General features: G+C 47.9%; 1 protein-coding gene across 10 annotated transcripts in view; it reads left to right on the top strand.

Moving 5' to 3' along the window:
* The window catches only part of CCDC66 (coiled-coil domain containing 66), a 49,130-nt gene that overhangs the window by 22,809 nt on the left and 1,030 nt on the right, over positions 1–25,291 (top strand). For 8 of the 10 annotated variants that reach the window (XM_069084357.1, XM_069084354.1, XM_069084355.1 and 5 more), the window contains 11 exons: positions 797–973; positions 5,634–5,765; positions 6,221–6,468; positions 6,703–6,787; positions 11,481–11,642; positions 18,140–18,284; positions 18,970–19,110; positions 20,453–20,952; positions 21,372–21,409; positions 23,309–23,502; positions 24,046–24,170. In XM_069084357.1, the coding sequence (XP_068940458.1) occupies positions 797–973; positions 5,634–5,765; positions 6,221–6,468; positions 6,703–6,787; positions 11,481–11,642; positions 18,140–18,284; positions 18,970–19,110; positions 20,453–20,952; positions 21,372–21,409; positions 23,309–23,502; positions 24,046–24,170 (1,947 nt within the window). The other 2 variants (XM_069084363.1, XM_069084358.1) reach the window with 2 other exon arrangements.

Here is a 25,291-nt window from a genome sequence, read left to right as displayed (position 1 = left end):
CTGTGTACCAGATGCTAGTGATACAAAAACAACAGAGCCCCTCCCCTCGGGGAACTTGCATCCTCCCAGAGCCAAAATGAGGCGAGGTGGTGCTCTGGATAGGGCACTGGGCCTAGAGTCAGGAAGACACATCCTAGCTGTGTGATCCTGGGCAAGTCACTTAACCTCTGTGGCCTACAGGGGTCAGGAAGAGTCAGACAGGCCTGAAGTACTAAATAACAAGAATGTAGAAGACCCATGTGAAGCAAATAAAAAGTCAGCCCAGGGGAGAAGTCAGCAGCAGCTTTGGGGTGGGAGGAGGCAGGTCGAGGAATGACCTGCAGAAGGATGTGGAGGTAAAAGAATCCCTCCCAGGATGGGGGCACAGAGGCAGGAGAGGGAGCGGACCAGGACCACTGGACAGACTGGAGCCAGGCCGTTCCTGAGAGCCCCTGGTGCTAGAAGCTGTCTTAGCAGGACTGCATGTTAGCCTGCGGCCTCTCACAGTCCACAGCACACAGTAGGCACTGAATGAAGATATTGATTTGTTGAGGCCAGAAGCATTTATTAAGCACTTGCTATTTGCCAGGCACTGACCTGAGCACTGAGGAGTCAGAAAAGGCACCAAGAAGTGACTTGGTCTGCAAATGTTTCTTCTCAGTGATAGCAAAGAACCGACCTGAGACTTCAGGGTTGCTTAACTTCCCAGCTACAGATGATGGGCATATGTTTACATTTCCATAGCAATATCTGTTGAATTTGCAGAGACTCCTAGGTGGGGCAGAACAGTTTCCCTTTTGTTCTTTTTCATCCATAGATGACATCTCCAGCTGAATTGAACTCTGCTGCTGAGGACACTCAGGATGTAAAGAATGTTTCAAGGGCACAGTCAAGTGAGGTAGTGCCCACTACTTGCTGTGGACCCTGGGGGAAGCCCTCGACCTTCAGTTCTCCAGATTTGCCAGCAGCCATTCGGACAGCCTTTGTTTTAGGGGTGAGACTTCCCAGTTTCCTTCTGTCTTTTTTTTCCTTCTTAGTCCTCCTGCCCCTTCAGGGCTGTCTTCCATCAGGATCTCTTCTGGCATATGTTAAATCCACATAAACTTACTTAAGTACCTCCCATCTGCTATGTGCCTATCTGGTACGTGCCCCCTGGTTTTCATGTTGCCGCTCCCCTCACACTAAGATGTGAGCTCCAGGAGGAAAGGGACTGTTTCGGCCTTTCTTTTTCTCATGTTGCCTAGCATGTTAATAAGTGCCTGTGCACTGCCCTGTGAATGGTCAGCATCTATTAAGGGTTTGTGTGTGGAGCCCTCAGGAAGCCCCTGTTCTGAATAGTGGAGCAGCCATGATGAACACCCACTGAGCTAGGCCACAGGTGTCCAAGTGCGTGAGGGCCTTCTGTTTGCACCTGGCGCGGTGTAGACCATAGTCAGCCCAGAGGTTCAGCAGAGCCACCTCCTCTCACCTAGCTCTGCAGTCGGATGCTCTGGTAAGTCCCTGAGTTATGGACAGACGCCATGAGTGTGCCATGAGCTGGGCCCAGGGCTTGGTAGAAGACTTGCAGACAGTCCCAAGAGGGCACAGATTTGGAACTAGGAGGGACCTCAGAGGCCATCAAGTCTAGGGAAGTAGAGACCCAGGTCACAGGAAGGAGTTGAGGGGGAATTTGGTCTTTGGGGAGGCCTGCTTTTTGTTGGGGTTTTGGTTTGCTTTTTTTTTCACTAGCAAATCCACGGAAAGAACTGAGCCTAGGTCCCATGAAAAAAATGTTTGCTGCATCTTAAATAAAATGTAGTAATTGAAGCAGGGAAAGAAAAGGGAAGAAAATTTGCTGCCTTCAGCTGTCATCACTCCCTTAACTTCCCCTCCCTGCCACATCAGAGGGGGCTCTGGATGTGACTAAGGGCGGTGCCTTACTGAGAGCAGGATGTTCCCGGGGACCCCCCCTCCCAAAGGCTTGGCTGAGAGCTGCCACCGTAGTTATTTCAGTGCATTGGGTTTTTTAGCTGCTCTTAGATACAGGCAAGTGCTATTACAAATGTGAAGGATAATACACATATCAGGAAATATTTATTATATAAAAAAAATCTCCTTCCTTGGTGTCTCCAGATCTTCCCACTTGTTTAAATTCACAAACAGCTGGGTGAAAGCCACACCGCTAGATAGCAGTAGGGGAGGGGTGCCCTGTTTGTGGCGCATTAGTCACATGGGACATGAGCACAGAGAAGATCTAAAAATAAGGGAGCAGAGAAAGGCCTTCTCTACTTGATCAGTAGGACTAAAAGAAACTGGGAGTGCTCGAGGACCACAGGACCTTTTAAAAACCAGGTGGGAAAACAAGCTGGGTTCTGATGAGCTCTGTTTGCCAGAGAAAGCTTTCCGCTGCCTTAGAACGGGGGTGGAGGGGGTGGGGGGGTGCACTTTGGCATAGAGTCTTGGGGCTTTTTTTTATTCAGAATTCAAGAAGCCACAGGGGTTGTTATATGAGGAAGTACCAAGCAAATGTGATGAAAGGAAGGGGCTTCTTGGCCTCAGAGAAGCTCTTGTGTTGCATTTGCCACACATTGTAGAGGCTGAAGATGGCAGTGTGAGCAGTGGACCCCCAGCTCTCACCATTCCTCAGAATGATTAGTCTTCCTGTTCTTTTGGCTCTCTGCCATGTGATCAAGCCCCTGATGGGCAGAATTGTAGCTCTCTGTGATTGTTGCCATGTTCATAACCCATGTGTCTAGGAATACCCATAGCTTGCTCCCTGAAAAGATGATCACTCAGGTCACACTGGAAGACGTTTTCTGCTGGATGGTCACTGGGGCATGGGAGGTGAAAGTCAGTCAGCTTTTGGGGTCATCCTGCTCTGCTAACACCACCTGTCTACCTGGCTCCTTCACCTCCACAGGAAGACACATCCTAGCTGTGTGATCCTGGGCAAGTCACTTAACCTCTGTGGCCTATAGGGTCAGGAAGAGTCAGACAGGCCTGAAGAACTAAATAACAAGAATGTAGAAGACCCATGTGAAGCAAATAAAAAGTCAGCCCAGGGGAGAAGTCAGCAGCAGCTTCGGGGTGGGAGGAGGCAGGTCGAGGAGTGACCTGAAGAAGGATGTGGAGGTGAAAGAATCCCTCCCAGGATGGGGGCACAGAGGCAGGAGAGGGAGCGGACCAGGACCGCTGGAGGGAATGGAGCCAGACCGTTCCTGAAAGCCCCTGGTGCTAGAAGCTGTCTTAGCAGGACTGCATGTTAGCCTGCGGCCATCTGGGGTCCCCTCAGTGAAGCAGCATTGAACCCCTGCACTGAAGCCCAGGACAGTCAAAGCAGCAGCATCCACCTCCCCATGAGCACCTGCAGACGCCATCACCTCTGGCAGTGCCCCAGCACATGATAGGAGCCTCTGACGGGTCTCTGACTGCAAGTCCGGTGCTGTGCTCACACATTGTCCTGCTTTTGAAGAGGAGGCCAGATCCCTCTGGGGAAATGGCATGGTGCTTTTCTGGCTCCTGTTTAACACTAGTGGTTTTCCTGTGATATTACATGGCTGCCACGTGAAAACCGTGGTGTCATAGAGTGGAGATGGTCTGCCTGTATGAAGGCCTAGCAAGGAAGCTGCAGCATTCCCGTGGAATATTATGCAGGACAAGCAGAATAAAAATGTGAGGGAAAGGACTAAGAGGCAGACGGTGTGCCAGGGTACTTGCCTAGGATAATTCACGTACTAAGGGGTCTAAAAATAAAAAGGCCTTTAGCATGTGAGGTGAACTCCTATGGAGGACTGTTAAGAGTATGAACAAGAATCAGTATAATACAGACTGATGGATTGCAGTTGGTTTTGTTGGAAAAAATACAGTGCTTATGAAATCCTAGGTCCGTCCAAGTGAAAATGGTATAAAGAAAGCAGGAGTAAAGGTCACTATTTATATACTGAAAGAGGAGGTGGAGAAGGGGAAAAGAAGGTTAGGGAGAATCATATAATTGAGATGCATAAGTAAACATCTATAACAGAGGTCAGTGAGCTGTAGCCAAGAAAGCTGGGGGCCTGTTTTTGTTCAACCAGCAAGCTGGGAGGGGCTTTAACATTTTAAAACAAAGCTTCATTGTATTTGGGGGTGTGGCTTATGAACCAATGGCTGGATTTGGCAGACTAGCCATGGTCTGCCCATCCCTGATCTATACATGATGAGTGTTTGGGGAGAAAGTTGGCTGACACTTGAACCTTACTCTCATCTGACCTGGTCAGAAGAGGGAAGAGTGGACTCAAAAATCTATCTCACTCAAAGAGTAGAACCAGGAGAAATTTGTACACAATTACAGACACAACGTATGTGTGATGACCAGCTTTGATAGACTGGACTCTTCTCAGCAATGCAAGGTTATAAGACAACTCCAAAAGACTCGTGATGGAAAGAGATGTCTACATTCAGAGAAAGAACTAGGAAGAACAGAGTTTGAATGCAGATTGGAGCAAACTACCTGCTCTCTTTCTTTTTCTTGTTTGGTTTTGTTTCCTCTTTCCCATTCTTCATTCCATCTGATACAATCCTTCTTTATAACCTGACTAATGTCTGATGTGAAAGTATTTACAGATCCTATACTTGATTGTATGCTGCCATGGGGGAGGGGGAGAAGAGGGAGGGGGGAAACTTTGAAACTCAAGGGATTGTGGAACTGAATCTTGTAAACTAAAACTAAACAAACAAATTAATAAAGACCCCAAAACATGACAGAACTGTCAGAGAACTAAAAAAAACAATTATCACTCATCAGAGAAATAGGGAAAGGGTAAGAGGAAAGATGAATGAGAAGGGTAGACCAAGGGAGAGATTAGACCCAAACAAAACCAACTCCAAGGGTGTACAGACATATTTCTAGCTCTTTAAGGTGGCAAAAAATGAACATCGGAAAGGGTGGCCATAATTTGGGGAATGGCTGAACAGGTTATGTATGGCATATAAATAAGATGGAAGATGTTACACTGTCAGAAATGTTGAGAGAGATGGTTCCAGAGAGACCTAGGAGACTTTGATAAACTGATACAGAATGAAATGACAAGGAGAAAAACATATACAGTGACAATTATGGCAAGGACAAACAACTTGGAAAGAATGAGAAACTCTGATCAGTGTAATGACCAAGCATGATGACAGAAGACTAAATTGTAATCCATGCTACCCACGTCCTCATACAGAGAGAAGGACTCGGCAAGAAGACTCGGCTGATGCCCAGGGTTGTTTTGCTTGGCTCTAGGTTTCCAACAAGGGTTTTGTTTTTCTTTCATTCTCAAATGGGGGGAGGTAGGAGCTATGTGGGGTTGGGAGAGAGAAAAGTCAGATTGTTGCTGATTAAAAAGAAAGCTTAAAAGTAAAGCCATATAAGCATTTAAATTGTAATAGAATAGGACCGTTTCACTCTATATCCCCTTTAAATTGAGTTAGAGAAGTTTTATTTCTGTTTCATATGAGTAGACTCCACTGTGACCTGACCTAGACTTTAGGCAAGGTTCCCTGAAGCCAGATTATCAGTGTTCGTACTATATTCAATTCTCATCTGTTTGAGATTTTTGGTTTTTACCAGAATTAGTTCATTTGAAGATAAAATAAGTAACAACACGACGATGTTCGCTTCATCGTCGGTCCGTGGCTGTCGGCTCTCGTTTTAGGAAGCCACACCACGAGAGCATCCTTTCAGTGCTGTGAAGAAAGAGCAGCGGAAGAAATGGATGGAAGAGCTCAACAAACAAAAGGAGGAAGATAAGCAACGAAAACTCCAGGAAAAAATGACATATTCAAAGGTAATTTCAGTGAGACTCGTTAGCGCAGGTCTTTTTCCCCAAAAGAATAATTTATTCATGAGATTTTGGAATAATTTCGACTTTAAAACCAGTTCCCTTATTCTTTGACCTCAGTTTTCCAAAAATGAATTCAGATTGTCATAGCAGACTGTATACATTGTCTAGTGGACACGGTAAATGAATTGAAGTACTCATTGGTATTGGTTTTGACCTACTTATTCTTAATAATTATTTTTAACCCTATCCTGATTTCGTTTTATTCACATACTCCAAGAGATTTATAGGAATCATTTCTAAGTCCGAGGTGTAGGATGAAGGGCCTTGCCCTTGGTACCAAGTTTTTCCTGGATACTGGCCAGTTTTGGTCGTGTGCCATTAAGCAAGTAATTTCATTCCTCTGCTTGGTAGGGACAATACCAGCCTGGCCATAAAGGATTTCTTCATTTTGTTGTCAGGGTGAAGAACATGACAGATGGGCCATGCACTTTGATTCCTTAAAACTCTATCCCAGTTCTCAGTCTCAACTCTCCTCTCGTGCAACCCAGAAACAACCCGACTACTTCTGTCTGTCCCCGGACACTCAGGAAATGACTGATGTTAGCAGTCCTTATACACCTTTATCTGGAAGCCAACTTGGGCCTTCAGAGGAGAACTTCGGGAAATCTGTTCAGGATACAGCTGCAGCAAACCCCGAGAAAACCAAGTGAGTGTCCTCGCATTTCTGACATCTGCATTAGTCTTTGTGAATTTAAGAAGGCAGCACTTCACCTCTCTTTTTTTCAGTTCATGTTAAATTAGTCTGCTTTTTATTTTAATATTTTTGTTTGTTATACAAATATTTAACTGAGTTTTCCCTCAGGGGGAAAATAATCAACTTTTCATTAAAGAAGTTTTTTAAATTGAAAATTGTTAATGTTTGTATCTTGTATCTTTGTAGTTTCCTTCGCTCTATGACTGCACTCCTGGATCCCGCTCAGATTGAGGAGAGGGACAGACGAAGACAAAAGCAATTAGAACATCAGGTGATGTATCAGATAAGTCCATCCTCTGCCTCAGTGGCAAGATTAGATTCGTTCAGATGACATCGTAGAATATGAACACTGAAAGTCACAAGATTACAAGCAAGCCTTTTACCTGCTAGAACTGATTTGTAATTCTGCAGATCTTAGTTAAAGGAGTTCTTGTTGCTTTCCTGAATCTATTTCTGAATCTTCCTTTGTGATGAGAAAGAACCAGGGCCATAGCCCCGGACTGGTACGAGGCTCCTTGAGGAAGGAAGGGGATGGAGATTTTAGCACTGGCAATTAGAGCAAGGACCGTGACTGGGGGCTTATCAGGAGAGGAAAAAAATGAAGGGCTTTTATTGTCGTTTTTAGGAAAGTGAGCAGAAGAGAGTTGTGGGGGCCAATTGAATTGGGATCCTTCTGAAGTCTACCCAGAAGAGCACTGGCCAGAATGCTCCTGATGCTTGTGCTGGAACATTCGGCACCGGCTCATTGAGAGCTGTGACCAAGTGCCCACGAGGCTGTGTGACAGGATGGTGGAAGGGACTAGGAACGAACGCTTCTTCCCTGAGATAGATCTCATGAGACATCCCAGAGAAGCCACTGATCAGTAAAGCCTCAGCGGCTTCATGTACTTAAGCCTGTGCTTCTTGTCATCTCATTTCCATTCTGAGACTTCGCAGGAGCCAGGGGAACAAATTTGGGGCTTGGGAATGAGGAGACAGACCTCTGGCACACTGGGTTACTACACTAGTGAACTGGATGAGTCTTTGGACATTTCCTCAACTCTAATGCTGGGAGTGACTGGGAGAAAGGTGCCCCTTTTATTGATTGGTTAGGATGTCAGTGCTCTTGTTGAAGGTGCAGAGGGGACTATTGAGAATAACCTTGTAACACACTGGTTGGAATCCAGAGCAGAGCTTCTGCCCCACTTCTCTGTTTCCATTCCAGAATGGAGTCACCAGGATTGATCAGTGTGAAGGCTTCTTCCTTGTGTCCATCAAAAATTGAATCAAATCTTTCTCTTTCACTGTTCTGTTTAGGCCATACACCATTTTGGGTGAGAAAGAACATACCATACATAGATCTACTGGAAAAGCTAGGGCTTTGTTCCTACAGAAAAGTAGGCTTGGAAGGAAACACAGGAGCTCTCACATCGCTGAAGGTCTGGAATTCAGACTTATTCTGATGGTCCTAAAGGGCACAGTTGGGAGGGCCGTGGAATCTGCAGAGGCCCGCCCGGGCTCACTGTATGGAAATACCTCCTCAGAGTGAGAACTGCCCTCAAGTGGAATCCCTTCTCAGGGATCTCTAAGCAGAGGTGGATGATCATGTGGCAGGTGTATTGTACAAGATTCCTCCCCATGTGTGGGTTGGTCTAGGTGGTCACAGAGTTCCTTTCCAACTCCGAGACAAAATGGCAGAGCATCCGCTGTGCCTTTTCAGTGCTTTCTTCATAACTGTGTCCCATTTTCTGTCACTGCCGCCCCCATCCCTTCAGGTGGTCTGAGGCACTCACTGACACATTTTATATCAGAATTGTTCTGTACAGGCTTAGTCAGTCATGTGCAGGAACTTAAAATTTTTATATGATTCTCTTAGCAAACAGAATGAGGCAGTTAAATACCTGGGAGTTAAGATGTCTTAAAATACCCTGTCCTCTCCTCACCGGCCCCACTCTCTTCCTTCACTCCAGCCTCCGCTGAAGGGGCCGCCCTTCTGACAGAACTTGCCCACCTGCCTGGGCCTGGATCCTCGGCCTCAGCCTCCCTCTGACTGACAGCTTCTGAAGCCACTGGCTCACTGAGGAGGCAGGCACTGCACAGTCACTGGCCCCAGGGCAGCTGTTGAGAAGGATGGGAGGGAGTGGGGAGGTCTGAGGAAGCAGATGGACTAGAGGGCTACTGAAAGAGTTTTGGAGGATGGATGCCAGAAGCAGACAGGCAGCTGTGTCTGAGAAGGAAGGAAACGAGCATTCATTAAGCACCTACTGCATGCCAGGCACTGTGCAGAGTGCTTCATGTGCTCTCTTATCTGATCCTCGCAGTCTGGCTCTGTTGTCACCCTTCTAACTGAGGCAACCAGAGATTAACTGCCTTGCAGAGGGTCACAGGGCTAGTGTCTGAGCCTGGATTTGTACTTGGCTTTTTCTGACACCATGCTCAGTGACCGTGTCATCCCAGCCCTGTGGCTTTAGGACCTGCCAGTCTGCAGGCATGTGTTAAGCATGTGCCGGGCACCACTGAATGCTGGGAATATCAAGAGCAGCAGAATCTGGGCCTTGTTCTTGTGGAGCTCCCAGCCTGTACAGCCAGGCCTGCGTGCAGGGGCAAAAGATCCAGGAGGCGATCCCAGAGGAAGGCACTGCCTAATGAGAACCAGGGGAGCCTCGTTGTGGAAGGGACAGTTTGGCCGGAACTTAGAGGGAGCCAGGGTGTGAGGAAAAGGAGGAGAAGGATTTCAGACACAGGGGTCAGTCTGTGCAGTGGTGAGGAGGCCTCCGCATCAGCTCATGGGAATTTAAGACCATCTCTGGGCTGGTGATCCTCATATCTACCTTTCCTGCCCCGACATCTGAAACTAAAGGTGCGCAAAACAGGACTCTTTATCTCCCCCTCAAACCCCTCCCTTCCTACAGGCAGCACCATCCTGGCAGCTCCCCAGGCTCGTGGCCCCCCAGGCTCGCAGCCTAGGCATCAACTGGGACTCCTCGCTGTTGTCAAAGCCTGGGATTTCACCTCTGCAGCATCTCTGCCCCCTCACTGCAGGCCGTCCTCACCTCACACCTTGATTAGGGCGGTAGTTGTTGGTGGGTCTGCCTGTCTCAGGTCTCTCCCCACTCTAATGTATTCGCTATTTGGCCACTAAAGCAAAGCTCTAACAACATCCGCACCCCCACGCACAATCAGTAAGCTCCACTGGCTGCTTCCTCTAGGAGCAAAAACAAAATGCTCTGTTTGGCCTTCAAAGCCCTTCATCACCTGGCCCTCCCAGGCTTCTCAGCCTTGTTCCCCAGCACACCCTCTTCTCTCCAGTGACACTGGCCACCTTGCCACTCCATTTCAGCCTTGTTCCCCAGCACACCCTCTTCTCTCCAGTGACACTGGCCACCTCACCACTCCATCTCAGCCTTACTCCCCAGCACACCCTCTTCTCTCCAGTGACACTGGCCGCCTTGCCACTCCATCTCTCAGCTCGTCCCCTGTGCCTGGAGCTCACTTTCCCTCTTCCTCTCCCTGGCTTCCTTTAAGTCCCCACCAAAATCCTGCCTTCTACAGCAAACCTTCCCCAACCCCCTCTTAATTCCAGGGCCTTCCTCTGTTAATTACCTCCTCCTTATCCTGCATCTGGCTTTATCTCTATTTGTTCTCATGTCTCCACTATTAGATTGTAAGCTCTTTGAGTATCCACAGTGCATAGTATAGAGTTGGTGCTTAATAAATGTTGACTGATTGACATGGAAGGGGGAGAGAGGTAATAAAGGACTTTGAATGCCAAACAGAGGATTTATATTTGACCCTTGAAGTGATAAGATTCCACCAGAGTTTAGTGAATTGGAGTATGACATGGTCACTCCTTCAGGAAGATCACTAGTAACCATCTGGAGAATGGATTGGAGTAGGGAGAGATTGAAGTGATGAGGGCCTGGCCTAGAGTAATGTAGTGTCAGAGGAGAGAAGGGGGCCTATTGGAGAAGTGCTGTAAAAGCATCATCAGTAGGCCTTGGCACCATGATGCAGATGGGGGAGGCAGCGTGAAACTGACTTCTCAGTTGTGAGCCTGATGGACTGGGAGGAGGGTAGAGCCCCAAGACTAACAGGGGAGTTATGGAGAGAGTTAAGTTCAGGACATTTTGAGTTTTCAGATGTTTTTAAGACATCCAGTTTGAGATGTCCAGTGGGCAATTAGAACTGCAACATCGGAGGTCAGGAGAGAATGTGGAGAGAGACCAAGAGATCCAGGAACCACCTGCACAGAGGTAAAAGGGAGCCAATGCCATCTCCAACCCAAACAGTACAGAGGGAGAAGGGGCAGCCCAGGGCAGAGCCTTGGGGGACACTCACAATTAGCAATGATCTGGGTTGAGATTCAGCAAAGGAGACTGAGAATAATGCCCAGGCAGAGGGAAGAGAAGCAGGAGAGAGCCTCTAGTGTCACAGAAAGCTGGCGAGAAGAAGAGAGGGTTTGATGGGGTCAGATGCTGCAGAGAAGCCGAGAGCTTGGGCAGTGAGAGATGGGCCAGACTGCTCCAAGATCTTTGCCAAGAAAACACCAGGGGGCCGCGGAGGTTCAGAAGGGACCAAACTCAACTGGGCACATGGCTGCTTCTGCCTCCCCCTAGATCATAAGCCTCTTTTGTTTGCCCAGCACACTATCGGTGCTTCGTGAACATTGGTCTACTATTGTCCGTTATTCACACCTTTTGCCAAACCTTCATTTCAGTGCTTACTGACCCTCCAGGAAATGGAAACAGAGGGAAAGCCCTCCTAGGAAACCGTGCAGGGGAATCCAAAAGGAAACTGAGTCGATTCCTTTGCAGCCTGGGCGTGGGCTGCAGCGCCTCCATCCCAGATGGAAATGTGACCTCCGTGGAACATGGATCCTGTTAGCAGGGTTGTCCGGGGGTCCCTTCACAGGTCAGGCGCTGTCTCTCTCAGCTGGACACCACAGGCCTGGAGCCTCAACGCTGTGTCTCTTTTTCCGTTGTTAGAAGGCCATCACTGCCCAGGTGGAGGAGAAGCGGCGCGAGAAGCAGCTGCAGGAGCAGCAGAGGAGGCGGGAGGAGGAGGAGGAGGAGCGGCGCTTGGCGCGGGAGCGGGAAGAGCTGCAGAGGCGGTTTGAGGAGGACCTGCTCCAGCAGAAGTGCAGGGAGGTGAGTGGGGCCTGCACTGCTGCTGACAGAAGGAGAGCTGGGGGGAGCCAGGGAAGTGACCAGACTCCTGCCTTGCACAAAGTCTGGCTGCATTAGAGTAAGCAGCGGAGGCTTTGCATCCGTCTCCCAGGCGAAGGAAGAATGGTCACCATATGCCTCATTCAGACTTCCCTGATCGCACGGTCATGTGGCAGAAAGGCGGGCTCTGGGCTAGCCTGGGCTCTTGTTACAGGGGTTTTCAGGTGCCATCTGTGCCAGCTTCTAGAACAGGCAGCTCTTTAAACACCTTCTGGGTCTCTTACAGCCAAAATAAGCAAATGAGCCTCCATCAGTGTTAACGCAGTAAGAAATACGAGCGCTACAGATCTGTGATCACTGAGGCCTGTAAATCCTGCTCTTCCTCCCGCTTGCCCTGTCACAGAGCCCTGTCCTGGGGCTCCAGGAGGCCTGCCCTTGCCTTCCACCAGGTCTTCCTCCTGGCCTCACCCCTCAGTCCTTCTAGGACAAAGCTGCTCAGATTCACAGGGTGACAAGTGGCTCTCTTTTACCAGTGTGGTCAGGCGAGGTGGCCACAGTGACCCCTTTAAAACCTAGCTCCAGTCATTAGGCCACATGTGGACATTATAACAAGATTTTCTGGAACAATCTATTAATTTCTTCTGCTTTGCTACTTCAATATTTTCAAAAGTTTAAGAGATCTGATGGCACTCCTTCTGTCCAAGATCTTTGCAGAATCACCGAAGCTGGCCCAACAAACACACTGCCCCTCACCCTACAATGCCCTTTGTCCAGCCTCGGTGACTTATTTCCTTACTTATTTTAGGCTCCAACTCTTAACCATAGAGGCCTCTTAAGGGACTCACTGTCCTTCTTACCAGTTTTGTCCTTCCCTCAGTAGTTTTTTTAAATCCTTTTTTGTGGTCCTTATAGGTGATGATCAGCATACTTTGTATTTAGGCCTCTAAAAATTTTGTTGCCAACTCTCTTCTTAGATAATCGTGTTTTGCAAATTGTCAAGTCATGTCAACATACATTTGTTACCCAGTTACTATGGGCCAGGCCGTATGCTAAACACTGGATTTACAAAGAAAAGTAATTCCACTTTCTTTCTCCTTCCCAAGTTGTCCCTTCTGCTGTGTGTGGCCTTGGGTTTGGCAGATTTATACAGCTGTATCAGTCCTTCCCGATCAGCTTCTGAAGACTCCACATCTATCTGTATCTGCCCTTGTTAGCTGGGCTCCACCTCCAAGAGAAAGGCTTGCGTTCGCATCATCTCTGAAGCTGTGGCCCAGAAATGCAAACCTCATTTTCAGACGCTGTCTTGTTAGCCTGCTCTTCTCTTCTGGATCTCCAGCTTCACTCAGAACAGTGATTTTAAATATACCACTTGGGCCTCTCTAAGGCTCTAGTGTTTGTGCTCAGGACTTCATAATCCTTAGCTACTGCTCGTTGAAGATAAGGGCCTTAGAGGGAAAATGAGGCTACAGACAGGAAGTGAACAGCTCATTCTGAAGATAGAGAAGAGAATTTGAATTTCAAATCAGAGCTTAAAAAGCAGAAATGACAGGCCCTTGGCCAGGGATGGAGCCCAGCTAACAATAGTCAGAATATATTTGCCTGCAAGCAGGGAGGATCTTTGAGATCTGTTCCATAGATCCAAAGGACAGGCTCTTGGAAAATTTAAGTAGTCTGTTCAACCTGCACACCTGAAGAGGCCTTTAAACTGGAATCAGAAGAAAAGAAAAAAGCCTTTTAGCACTAAGCCACCCCTGACAGCGCCAGCCATGACCCAGGAGAAGCCAGTGATTTATAAGAAGAAACATCTAAGAAAGCAAGACAGTCCTGATATCTACAGCCTCTGTCCACAAATGTAAAGCATCAAACTTGAAATCATAACACAAGAAATGAATACAATTGGTGTCTTAGATTACGACTAGAATGTGGGAATGAAAGGGTATGTGTTTAAATAAAAAGTGTGGTGGAACAGTTAGATACATGTAGACCTAGATCTCTCCTCTATTTCCTTGTGTCTGTTTTTGAACCAGAGTATCCATGGAAATGCTATCGTGTGGCCATCATGTATATTGTGGACCTTGAAAACCAGCTGGGAGCAGGCACAGGACCAGGCTAGAGTCAGAATGGAGGAGACTTCCATTGGTTCTTTCTCCTCAAAGCAGAGCAGTTGGGAAGTGGTGCCTGTCATGGGAAAACGTGACCCTGGAAACTGGGATCATGCTAGACACGGAGGGCAGCTATGGGTGTGGTTTGTGCCCCCCCCCCCCCAGAACTTCTGGGAGTGGGTAGCAAAGAGCTGACAGGATGGCAAGACACCTTGCCCTAAGGTGCTTTTTAAAAAACAGATCTCCTCTTTTGCTTTTACATCTCCACGATTTCCCTGTAACTCTCCCTCTCCCAGAAAGTCATTCCCTAAAACAGACTCTTTTGTTAAAAAGAGGAGGAAATAGAGGGAAAATGTCTGCGAGAGTCACCAGCACATTAAGAAGGAAATCCAGCAGTCTGGGTGATCACACAGCCGAGGCTTCTCTGGGGCCAAGCATCCCTCTGTGACTGTTTGCGGTGCTGTGTTCCGGGCTCAGAGCGCCTCTGTGCTCCTCTACGCGCCACCATGCTCATGTAGCACGTGCAGCTTGGCTGTTCTCCAGTCTGCCGGTGTCCACTTTGTTTTCAGTTCTTTGCATCACAGAAAGTGCTGTCGATATTTCAGTGTCTGTGGAGGTTTTCTTTCTGTGGGTGACATCCTTGGCTTAAATGACAAACAGTGGACTCTGAGCCAGTGTAGCCACCTAGATCATTCTAACTGCTTTCCAGAAGAGTTGTCCTCATTCACAGCTTCACCAACAATACCTCAACATGCCTCTCTAACAGTGACTCTCCCCATCTTTATCCTCTCTGCCAGTTTACTGGGTTTGGGGTGAAACTTAAGGATTTTTATTTGGCCCTTCTCATCGGTGACGTGGAGCACCCCCTTGTAGGGTTATTGATGGTTTGTCAGCCTTCTCAGCGATGGCTTCTTCGTTTCCTTGGACGCTTACCTTCTGAGGAATGCCTTTCTGGGCTGCAACTCTCAAGGGGGTGGGACAGTGCCCTCAACAGTGAAATTCTGATGCCACACACACAAACAATCCTGAAGAGAAGGAAGTGTGTTGATTGAGGTCCAATAGGCATTCCTATATGCAGGGCCCTGTGGATCCCCAAACCAGAAGGGAGCAGCCTCCGCCATGCCCGCAGGGTGGGAACAAAGCTTTTGAAGTGACCGAGAATAACTGGCACCAGAGCTGATCCCTGGAGAAGCAAAAAGGAGGGGAAGCACTCCCAGTCTGGGGGGCAGGAGAGAGATGGGCTGTGTTGGGGAGTCAACTGGAAATGGACAAAGGGGAGTAATAGGAAGTACGCGTGTGATGTGGCAGGGGAGAGCCACGTCTGGGGGCAAGTGTGTGATGCTGGCGGGGAGCCAGGGAGAACCAGAGGCTGTTTCTGAGCAGGAGAGGGACACACTGAGATCTCTTTTTGGAAGTTCAGCTTGGCAGCCGCCTGAAACTAACAGGCCTCCTTCCCTTCTGGAAGGACCTACTTTGGGCTGTTGTGTGGATGGCGCTGCGGCTTGGGCATGGCCCAAGACTCTCACAGTAAAGGAGGATGTATAAGACCATCGGCGTGGCGCTCTGTGCTCACAAGGGCTCTACCGGAATCTCATCCGGGCCTCACCACAACCCAGGAAGTAGGTGCTGGGATGATCCCTGTTTTACAGAAGAGGAAACTGAGACAAAGAACAGTCAAGTGACTTGCCCAGGATCACACAGCTACTGTCTGGGGCTGGGTCTGAAGGCACCTCTTCCTTATACCAGCCACAGTGTTCACGGATGCCCGTGGCCTGTTAGAGGCGCCTAATAACACTGACAGAGGTTTTCCTTCCACAAACACGTGTTTCTGTCCCTCTGGCACTGCAGCACGTGGCTTCTGAGAGTCACTGTGGCCCTGAAACCCCAGGCCTGGGTTTCACCTCTGTGCCCAGAGGAGGCACCACAGTACGACACTTGGAAAATCGCTGAGAGCGAAAGAAGGGGGACCACCCAAACACCCCATGATGAGCTCCTGATTGAGAGCAGAGACGGTGGCTGCTGGTCCAGCCCCCACATGACAGCCACCTGGCTTCCCCAAACCTTCTCACACGAGTGGAGGCAGGAAGGCAGGAAGACCTAAGTTCAGATTCAGCCTCAAAGCCCAGCCATGTGACCCTAGGCAAGTCACTTAACTGCTCTCTAAATCAGTTTCCTCAACTGTAAAATGGGGGTCATAGTAGCTCCTGCCTCCCAGGCTTCTGTTGAGGATCAGACAAGTGCTAGCAGAAGCCCTGGCACGTAGTAGGCCCCATATGAGTGCGAGCTGTTCTTAGGACAGGTTCCTTCTGTGAGAAGAGGACAGAGTACCCGTCTCAGCTGCTCTGTGAAGTGCGTCTGTAAGCTTATAAACGCTGTCTATGCCACAGTCTCCCTGGAGACCTGGCATCTTATCCACAGCACCTCAGTGCCCGGCCCTGAGGACACATACAGTGAAGAGAATGGCCCCTCCGCCTCTAACAGAGGAGACGAGGGCAGCTACAATCACAAACACAAGAAATGTACGAAAAATAAGTAGAAATGTAGTGGGAGGTGGTTTGAGAGGGAGACCGTAGGTTCTTCCTAGACCGGGACTGTATTTGGTGGCTCTGAACCTGCTGAGAAAGAATGGCTCCAAGCTCCCCCAGACCCTGGAGCGGGCTGGACAAAAACCGGGTCGGACCCAGATAGCGTTCAGAAGCCTTTCTAGAGCTCATCAACACTGTGTTCTGGATGAGAGCCCATCTGTCTCCTGGCTCCCTACAAACCCATCCACGTCACTCTCTTTTTTTGGGGAAGGGGAAAGGCAGGGCAATTGAGGCTGAGTGACTTGCTTAGTTAAGTGAGTTAAGTGACACGGCTAGTAAAGTCAAGTGTCTGAGGTTGGATTTGAACTCAGGTCCTCCTGACTCCAGAGCCTCTTGGCTGCTCATTGCTCTCATTCTTTAAAGAACAGGTATCCCTAGGGTGGCAAGGTGGCACAGTGAGCAGAGCACTGGTCAGGAGGAGTCAGGAGGACCTGAGTTCAAATTCAGACTCAGATACTTAACATTTACTAGCCGTGTGACCTTGGGCAAGTCACTTAACCCCAATTGCCCTCCAAAAAAAACAAACAAGCCAGGCATCCCTTCAGACAGCTGTCTGCTCCCACTCTTTAAACTGTACATCATTTCCACTTCCTATCCCTTCTCAGCCCCTTGCAGTCTGGCTTCCAACCTCAATACTCCCTTAGAACATCTCACTTGAAGGCAGGAAGGAAGCATGTATTCATCACCTATTTTGTGTACAGGCCCTGTGCAGAGTGCTTCACCATCTCACATCGCAAGGATCTCTGCATTGCCCTCCAGTCCCCATCTTTAGTCTTTCTGTAGCACAATGATGTTGACTTCTCTCTTCTCCAGGTTTCTGTGGTCCTGGCTGGCTCTAGGGGTGCCCGTAATGCTGTCCTAGGCCCCATCGTCTCTGCACTGCCTTAGTGACCTCGCCAGCTGCCAGAGGCTTCTCAGGTCTCTCTTCCACCTGGGTCACTCTCCTGAATTCCAATACCAGATTACCATGCAGTGGGTGCCAGATAGGGACCCCAGACTCACCAGGGCTCATCTCCATCCTCCATGATGTCTGTCATCTCTCGTGTTCACCGAGTCAGCTGCCACCACTCGAACACCATCCTCTCACCTCACAGCTTTCTGCTCCAGACTGCTGCCCAGTACATCCCTCAGGTGCACACCTGAGGATGCTCTGGGCCCTCACCCCTCTCCAGGCTCATGACACATTCCTCCCTTTTGTACACATGTCTGGTTGGGCCAAGCCAGCTTTCCATCCTCCAGCCTTTGCCCAGGCTGCCATAGACTTCTTCACTGGCTTCTGAAAATTCCCAGTGTAAACACCAACTCTGACATGAGGCCTTTCCTAATTCCCAACAGCTTCTAGGCCTCTGTTGTGTTTGTACTTGTATGTGCACATGTTGGATCCCCAAATAGAATGTAGACTTCCTGAAGGCATGCCATGTTTTTTTCTTTGTGTTCTTATTCTCTGGCACACAGTAGGTGATTAATAAATGCTTGTTGAATGAGCTTCATTCATGCAGGAAAGGGGATGTAGATCATTTGTCTTAGGGTCTGAAATACTGGACTGAAAGCGCTTGTCATTAAATGTGACATTTAACATATCACTTAAAGCCTCATTTGATTAAAAAAAAACAAATCTGAAGAAAGTTCTAGAACAGCTAAAAACATGAACGGCATCTTTATGTTTGTGGTCTCTCGTACTTAAGGGATAAAGTCCTTTCTCTGGAGTCTAGGTGGAGGGAGGGAGCAGGAGACTTGGTTCCCAGAAAACTTTTCGCCAGTTAAAAGTCCTTGACGGGCTTGTCTTTGGTAGGAGATGATGACTCTGAAGACGCACGAGCTGTACCAGACCATGCAGAAGGCTCAGGAGCAGGCCCAGAGGCTGAAACAGGAGCAGCGCCTCCGCGAGCTGGGGCAGAAGGGTCATGATATCTCAAACCTGCTGCGCGCGCTGGGCGGTGAGTGGGGAGGCCGTGCGCGCCACAAGCTCCCAGGGACAACTGGGGCCTTTGTTCACTTCTTGCTCTTTTAAAACAAAAAAGACATCTGGAGGACACAGGGAAAGGCTTAGGAAAGCCTGGCTGCATGTGCGGCAAAGGTCTGGTCCCGGAGAAAGGTATTCTGACATCACTCTGTGGCACTGGGGGTGAGCAGAGCGCGGTTCAGCCGTTGGAGTCAAGAGGCAGAATCTGAACTCAGGTCTTCTGATGCCAGGTGTAGGCAGCCAGGGGCACCACAATGTGCAGATTGCCGGGCCTGCAGTCGGAGTCAGATCCTGCCTCTGGGCACGCCTCTGTCCTCATCTGTGAAGTAGGGCTGACAATAGCATCTCCCTCCTCAGGCTGTTGGGAGGCGCTTCCCTGGCCGGCTGTGGCTGTGCGCTTTAGGCAGCCGGCAGACTAAAGCTTGGGTAGGCCAGGAAGCAACAGAGAACCTTCAAGGCCCTGCTCTCCTCACCCCTGACCACTTTCACATTTCTTCCTGCTACAGCAAGAGTGACCAGAAATAAATAGAAAAATGTGAGTTATATTGATGTGACATTCAGTGGTCAAATCAAGCTCCCCTCTCTGCTGGTACTTTATCTGTGCCAGTATGGACAGTTTAAGGTTCTTGTGGGGTAAGCCCAAGTTCTCTCCCTGCCAGGTGACGTGGGGCCAGCGGAACAGAGCCTGGGCATGAGCAGCCTTTCACACTCAAGACAAGACTTTTCCGACCAACTGAGCACTAAAGTCAGTCAGGGAATCACCACCACCTCTCCTCGAAAGGACACTGCCGTACAGACAGGTACCTGTTCAGAAATGAGCATCTGCCTCTTCAATTGTGGAACTATTTTAACTAAAACAATGGGTGTTAACCGCAGTTTAAAAAAAAAGTCAGATGTTCTTTTAAATTGTAATTGCCCATGCGGCTAGGTGGCACAGTGAATAGAACACCGGCCCTGGAGTCAGAAGGACCTGATTTCACATCTGGCCTCAGACACTTAACACACTAGCTGTGTGACCTTGGGCAAGTCACTTAACCCCAATTGCCCTGCCTTCCCCCCTCAAAAAAAAAAAGGCAAAAAATAAATTGTAATTGCTGAGGAAGCAGCTGAAATGACAGTGGATGTGGAATCCCGCTGACTTAGCTCTGTACCCTCCATCAAGTTCACTTAATGTCCTGTCCGCCTCAGTTTCCTAACGTGTAAAAAGGGTGTTATGCCTATTTTGCCCTACTGTAAATTCACAGGTTACTGCAACAGTCAGCTAATCTGCATTTATTATATACCTACTGTGTGCCAGGCACGGGATACAAAAAAAGACTAGAGAGCTGGTACAGTGGAGGCCCCTGCAGAGGGCAGCATCAGCCAAGCATGTTTGTAGAAGGTGGGATCTTAGCTGAGACTGGAGAGCAGCTGGGAGGAGATGGCAGAGGCCAAGTGTCACCAGCCAGAGGGCGTGTGGGCTCTGCAGAATGGGGTGACTGCGCTGGGACAGGAGCCAAGCCGCCCCCTCAGCCCCGAGGATTCCCCACCCCGGGCCCCTGAAGGCGCTGTCACCAGCCCAGCTGTCATCACTGTATGCTGAAATTCAAACTAGCCCAGTTAACTCTGGTGGGCAAGTCCAATGGAAAGGCATTAACATGCCTCGTTTTCTTAAAGTGTCCTCTGGTGTTCATCTTCCTGCTCAGTTTCACATTTATTAAATCACGTGCTCAGTATTAGGGAGGATCCACGTTGGATAAGAGATGGGATTTACAGCCTAGTAGACTGGAGTCTCTGGATCTGTCCATCCTCATCCGGGGGGCAGGGCCCATTCTGGATCTGGCCTTTTGCTTCCTTCCCATCTTTACTGCCAGAATTGAAGGACATTTTCCAGTTTTCCCCATTCTTCTGTTAAATTAGATTTTAAAAAACAAAACACCAAGTAACTTGTAACCTGCCTTTTGGGTGACCCCTGCTTTGAACGTCATTTCATTCTTATTAGATACATAGTGAGGACTTCCTGCATCTAAGGGGAGAGTCATCATGCTCTCTGTGCTCCAACTGGAACCAGAGAAAACTTATGGAATTAGACCCCAGGGGGTTGGGGGGCAGGGGGTGTGGCAGACCGCCAAAGAAGTAACCCCAAATCTCTTTTTAATATAGATGATTTGCATGCAGGAAGCGCCACCAGTGCAGAAACGCACACTCAACTCATGACTCAGGGCACGCACACAGACCTCTCTCCTGAGATTTCATTAGAATTGGACAGACAATTTAACAGCAAGAAAAGTAAGAAAGAGGTGCTGCCTGAGGACAAGAAAGCTTCCCTAGAGAAAGAAAACAGCCGTCTTAACGACCTATATGACCAGTTTGCAAGAACTGAGAAACAAACAAAAAACAAAGGAAAATGTACAAAGAGACCTGACTGGAATATCAACAAGCCAACCAAAAGGTACGTGCCTGCCTCAGAAAGGTACCCTAAACACCTGCAGAGGCAGAGGGAAGAAAAAAAGATAAGGAGACAGATGGAGCTGCTGCAGCTGCTGGAAAGGAGCACTCCTGGCCGCCTCTCGGTACCCAGGGACGTCTCTCCGGAAGGCGCCTGTTCCCCCCACGAGGAAACTGATGCCAGAACCAGAGGTTGGGGGCCCCGTGGCCACAAGGTAACTCTTCAGGGACAGCTGCAGAGACAGGCATCTACTTCTGCCAGGTCTCTCCCTAAACTGACTTTATTCCATCAAAATAGCATTACCTCATTGGCTTACCTAAAAGCTATTCTGTCCTCAGACACTAGTTTTAAATGTTAGATGTGTTTTTCACAGTAAGTGCTTCAAAGTACCTACAAAAAGCTAGGGCAAGATGTTAGCTTTTTTTATTTAAGTCAGTGACAATATTCTGATTAGCTGAGTCTCAACCCACAGTTTGATAAGCACCAAAGGGGTCACAAGTGGAATAAAGTTTAAGAATAAGCTCTGGTTTATCCAAACTTATTCCCTTCCTCCAAAAAAATATATTTAGCCATGACCACCAGGTTGTTGTAATAACCTTCTGGGTTTGTTTGCCTTTCTTTTTTTAATTCTAGGAAGAAGAATTGAAAAAAATCAACTCCAGCAAAGAAAGGTATTGACCAATTGTAAATGTTGTAGGTCTTGAAGGACAGAGAAGGCTTGTAGTGCCTGGAATGGTTGTGGCATGAAAGGGGAGTCCGGCTGCTGGGACCTAAAAGATAATTTTGCAAGTTCCGAGGCCCAGCACACGTTTTATACATGAGGAAATGAATGTAGTTATAAGCAAAAGTCCCTGCAGATACAAAGGTGAAAAGCCACATGGTCTCTCTCCAGATTGCCCAGATGGAGACTGAGGGAGACGGCCTGGCACTGAGCTCCTCCGGGAAGACTCCCAGGATCTCAGTAGGCACAGGGGGTTGGAAGCATGCAGGCTGAGAGCAGCGGTGGTGCCTCTACCACTGTTCTCAATGACGGGGGCTAAGGAGGCCTGAAAGGCCAGGATTCAGTCAGCCAGTCTCTCACGAGTACCAGCTCTCCATCTGGCTACATGAGTCCACATTGTTAGCAGAATAGCCCAAACTCCTCGTCATCTTAGCCTGCATTGAGAAAGTGTCCAAGACAACTAGGGAAATGATGACAGCATGACTCTGTGCCCCAGACAAGACCCTCATCTGTGGCCTGTCGTAGGAAGAGCTTAATGTGCAAAGAATCCAAAGGAAGGCGGCCAGATGGCCAAATGCCGCAAGCTGACTGGGGATGTTCAGTAAAGTATAGAAGGGCTTCATCTGAGAGACTAAACTGGACAGAGCTAGAAGTGGTGGCTAGGTGGTGGTGTCCAGAAGCACCCTTCATCTTGCCCTTTTGGGGGCCCTTACTGGGCCTGCCAACTAGTCTTGTGGAGCTAGAACGTAGGAAACGAGTTGATCCTGTGAGCCACTCACTACCTGAGTTTACTTAATGGAATCTAAAATATCCAGATCACAAGGATGGGGGGTTTAAGATTTCCCCAATCTTAAAAGGGCTGTATGAATGGAAGCTGTTATTACCCATGTTAAAATTAATACCGACCAGCGGACTTGGGTTTAAGTGCCTGTTTGGCACAAAAGACTATGCCTGGTATTAGAGATGTCAGCTGTCAAGAAAGGAGCACTAAATACCCCTCCATCTTGAAGTCTAGTGGGGGACCATTTGTCATGGTCTGATCACTGGGGTGTGGACACGGAAGTAAATCAGAAGGTAGCCTGTGAACTTAGCTTTAAAAACATGGCTATGGAAGTGAGCATGGGCAGAGAAAGACAGAGACAAGGAGAATTCACATTAGGTCCCACATCGGGGGAGCAGGCATTCCACTAATTGGTGAGACCTTTGAATGCTAAGCCAAGAAGGTTTCTCTGCTCAAAAATCTTCAGGGATTGACTTGAGGGAGGACATAACCACATCTGTAAATAACGAAGATTTGGTGCAGCCTCAGTATTCAGAATGGACTGAAATGGGGAAAAGTGTAGGTAGGGCCTGTTGCGAAGCCACAGAGGTGGTCCAAGTAGATGGGGAGGAGAGCCTGTACTATCATGGCAGCAGCAGGAATAGGACAAGTGACTGCAGAGGTGGAGGCTTTGATGACAAAGACACAGAGAACCAGTGGTGTTAGGGAGTGGTGAAGACGGCCAGTTGGGATTCTGTTAGGGACCGCCACCATTTGGGTGGTGGAGAGAGATCATGATGGTCTGGAGATCTGTAAACTTACTGTCAAGGGAAAGAATTAAGAAATAAAAGAGGGCAAGGACAGAACCTTGGGGAGGACACCAAGCTTAAGGCATCCCTTAGTCCTACTTTCCTTTTAATATCATCGTGAAATGAGATTACAAAACTGTTTCAGCATGGATGAGCTAAGAATTTTCTTTGAAAAGAATTTAGATAAGATAATTTAGGACAGGTTTATATCGTGCTTTCTGTGGGCCAAAATCATCCAAACCTAAAGAATGCAACTAGTTTGTTCCTTTTTTAAAAACAGATCTGAATCACCTCCTGTTCCAGCAGTAAAGAACCGATTACAACACACACAGCTAAAACAGACCCATGCAGTACATGCCCCGGAACCTCCGCATTTCGTCCCCTATGTCCGAACCAATGAAATCTACTGTCTGGATCCAGATGCGCCATCATCCAGACCTTCAGGCTATGATCCACAGAATCCCTATTTAAATGGTGAGAAAACCAACTTTGGGAATATCCCTATGAAATTGTGAAAACTTGAAAGCCAATATTTACATGAAGGAGTTCTCAGGAAGGTCCACAAAGTTTTTAAAAACATTCAGAGAAAAGTTGTAGAAAATAAGATTAGCTCTTTGGGCATTCCTCCCTCTTCCCTGATTCCCAGTAAAGAACGTTAACCAGATTTTCATAGACTCCTGCAGACTACTTTCCATCCCACCACTCCTGTCCTTTCATACCAGCTAGGTGGGGCAGGTGGATAAGGTGGACAAGGCCTGGCTTCAGATACAGCTTCCAACACGTGTAATTCGGTGACCCTAGGACAAGTCAATTAACCTGTCTGCCTCAGTTTCCCCACTTGTAAAAATGGAGGTAGGACACTGCGGTAGTAAACACTGTATCCGGCCCATAACTAGGCACTATATAATCATTATTCCCTTCCCCACCCACAGGGGAGCCATAGCAAAAACTGGACCTAACTGGAATACGTGGGAAATTGGGGGAAAGATTTTCTCACCTCATTTTGTCAAACTCTAGATTCTGACTACAGAGAACAAATAATTGGCCCCGACAATGTGAGAGATCCACTTCTCAATCCCAACTTGGTGAAAAACAGAGACAGACAGCAAGCAATCCTTAAGGGGCTGTCAGACCTGCGACAGGTATGAATGGTTTTTTATTAAGCACACATCATACTGTGTTTCCCCGATAATAAGACCTATCCCGAAAATAAGCCCTCACCTTACTGTGTAAGATTCCTCTAAAATAAGCCCTCCCCCAAAAATAAGCCCTATTGAGATTGCTACTGTAGTGAAGGTGATCCCCTGTGGCTACACGCTACATTACGGTACCCTCTGTATGCACCACCAACCCCCCTGTGAAACGCACGCTGCGCTCCGAGCTGCATCCAATCAGAGCTGCAGCAGTGAGCGTGTCATCCTGTTCTTCCCCAGTGATTTGCTTATTGAATAAAGGTACATTTTTTGTTCACATTTATTTACCTGTTTATTAAAATTGCTGTCAATGTTCATTAAAATAAGCCCTCTGGTGTTTTTCTGTCCAAAAAAAATAAGACGGTGTCTTATTATCGGAGAAACATGGTAGTTCCAAAACCTAGATGTGAACATTTCATTAACTAACATTATCTGGTTAATGAATTCTTAATTTAGATTAATAACAGTATCAAGTTTGACCCTAAGTTAGCTACTTGTGTAGAAAACCACAATTAATCCATTAGGATGATTCAAATTCCAGAAAAACTGCTGTTTAGTACTTTAATATTCAACCCAAATACAGAATCATGAGTCAGCTAAAAGTTCAATTCAAACATGATTTTATTAAATGAAAAAGTTATATTTTTTAGAAAGTTGAAATCATTTTCAAGAAACAATTATACACAAGCCCAAAATGATGAACATAAGCTGGTGAGAGAAGCAAAACATTAAGCATCATTAGGTCTCAAGAAGCAAAGCCCCTTCCACAATGTTAGCCCACACAGACAACACTGAGATGTACCTTTCCCAAGCTCGCCAGTTCAAGCCATCACACACAGCCATCAACATTGTGCCTTCTCTTACTGACAGTTTTCATTTTCCCATCAGTTCTATTTTTGCTCAAACCCAGGTTCAGAGTATTATATCACAGTCCACAAGATAGGATGATCACCCTCTCCCTGAGCAATCTCTCCTCTACTGACCCCACCCTCCCTGAGCAGAGTAAAGTCAGAAGGCTGAAAAATCATCTGTGTTACAGCTGGACTCACCTTTGTTCAGAATGGATTGGG

This window comes from Petaurus breviceps, unplaced genomic scaffold, assembly GCF_028583685.1.
Source record: "Petaurus breviceps papuanus isolate PSGF00001 unplaced genomic scaffold, PetGlider_PUasm1.0 174, whole genome shotgun sequence".
Lineage (NCBI taxonomy): Eukaryota > Metazoa > Chordata > Mammalia > Diprotodontia > Petauridae > Petaurus > Petaurus breviceps.
The sequence above is the reverse complement of the archived record's forward strand: the minus strand, read 5'-3'. Positions and strand labels throughout refer to the sequence as shown.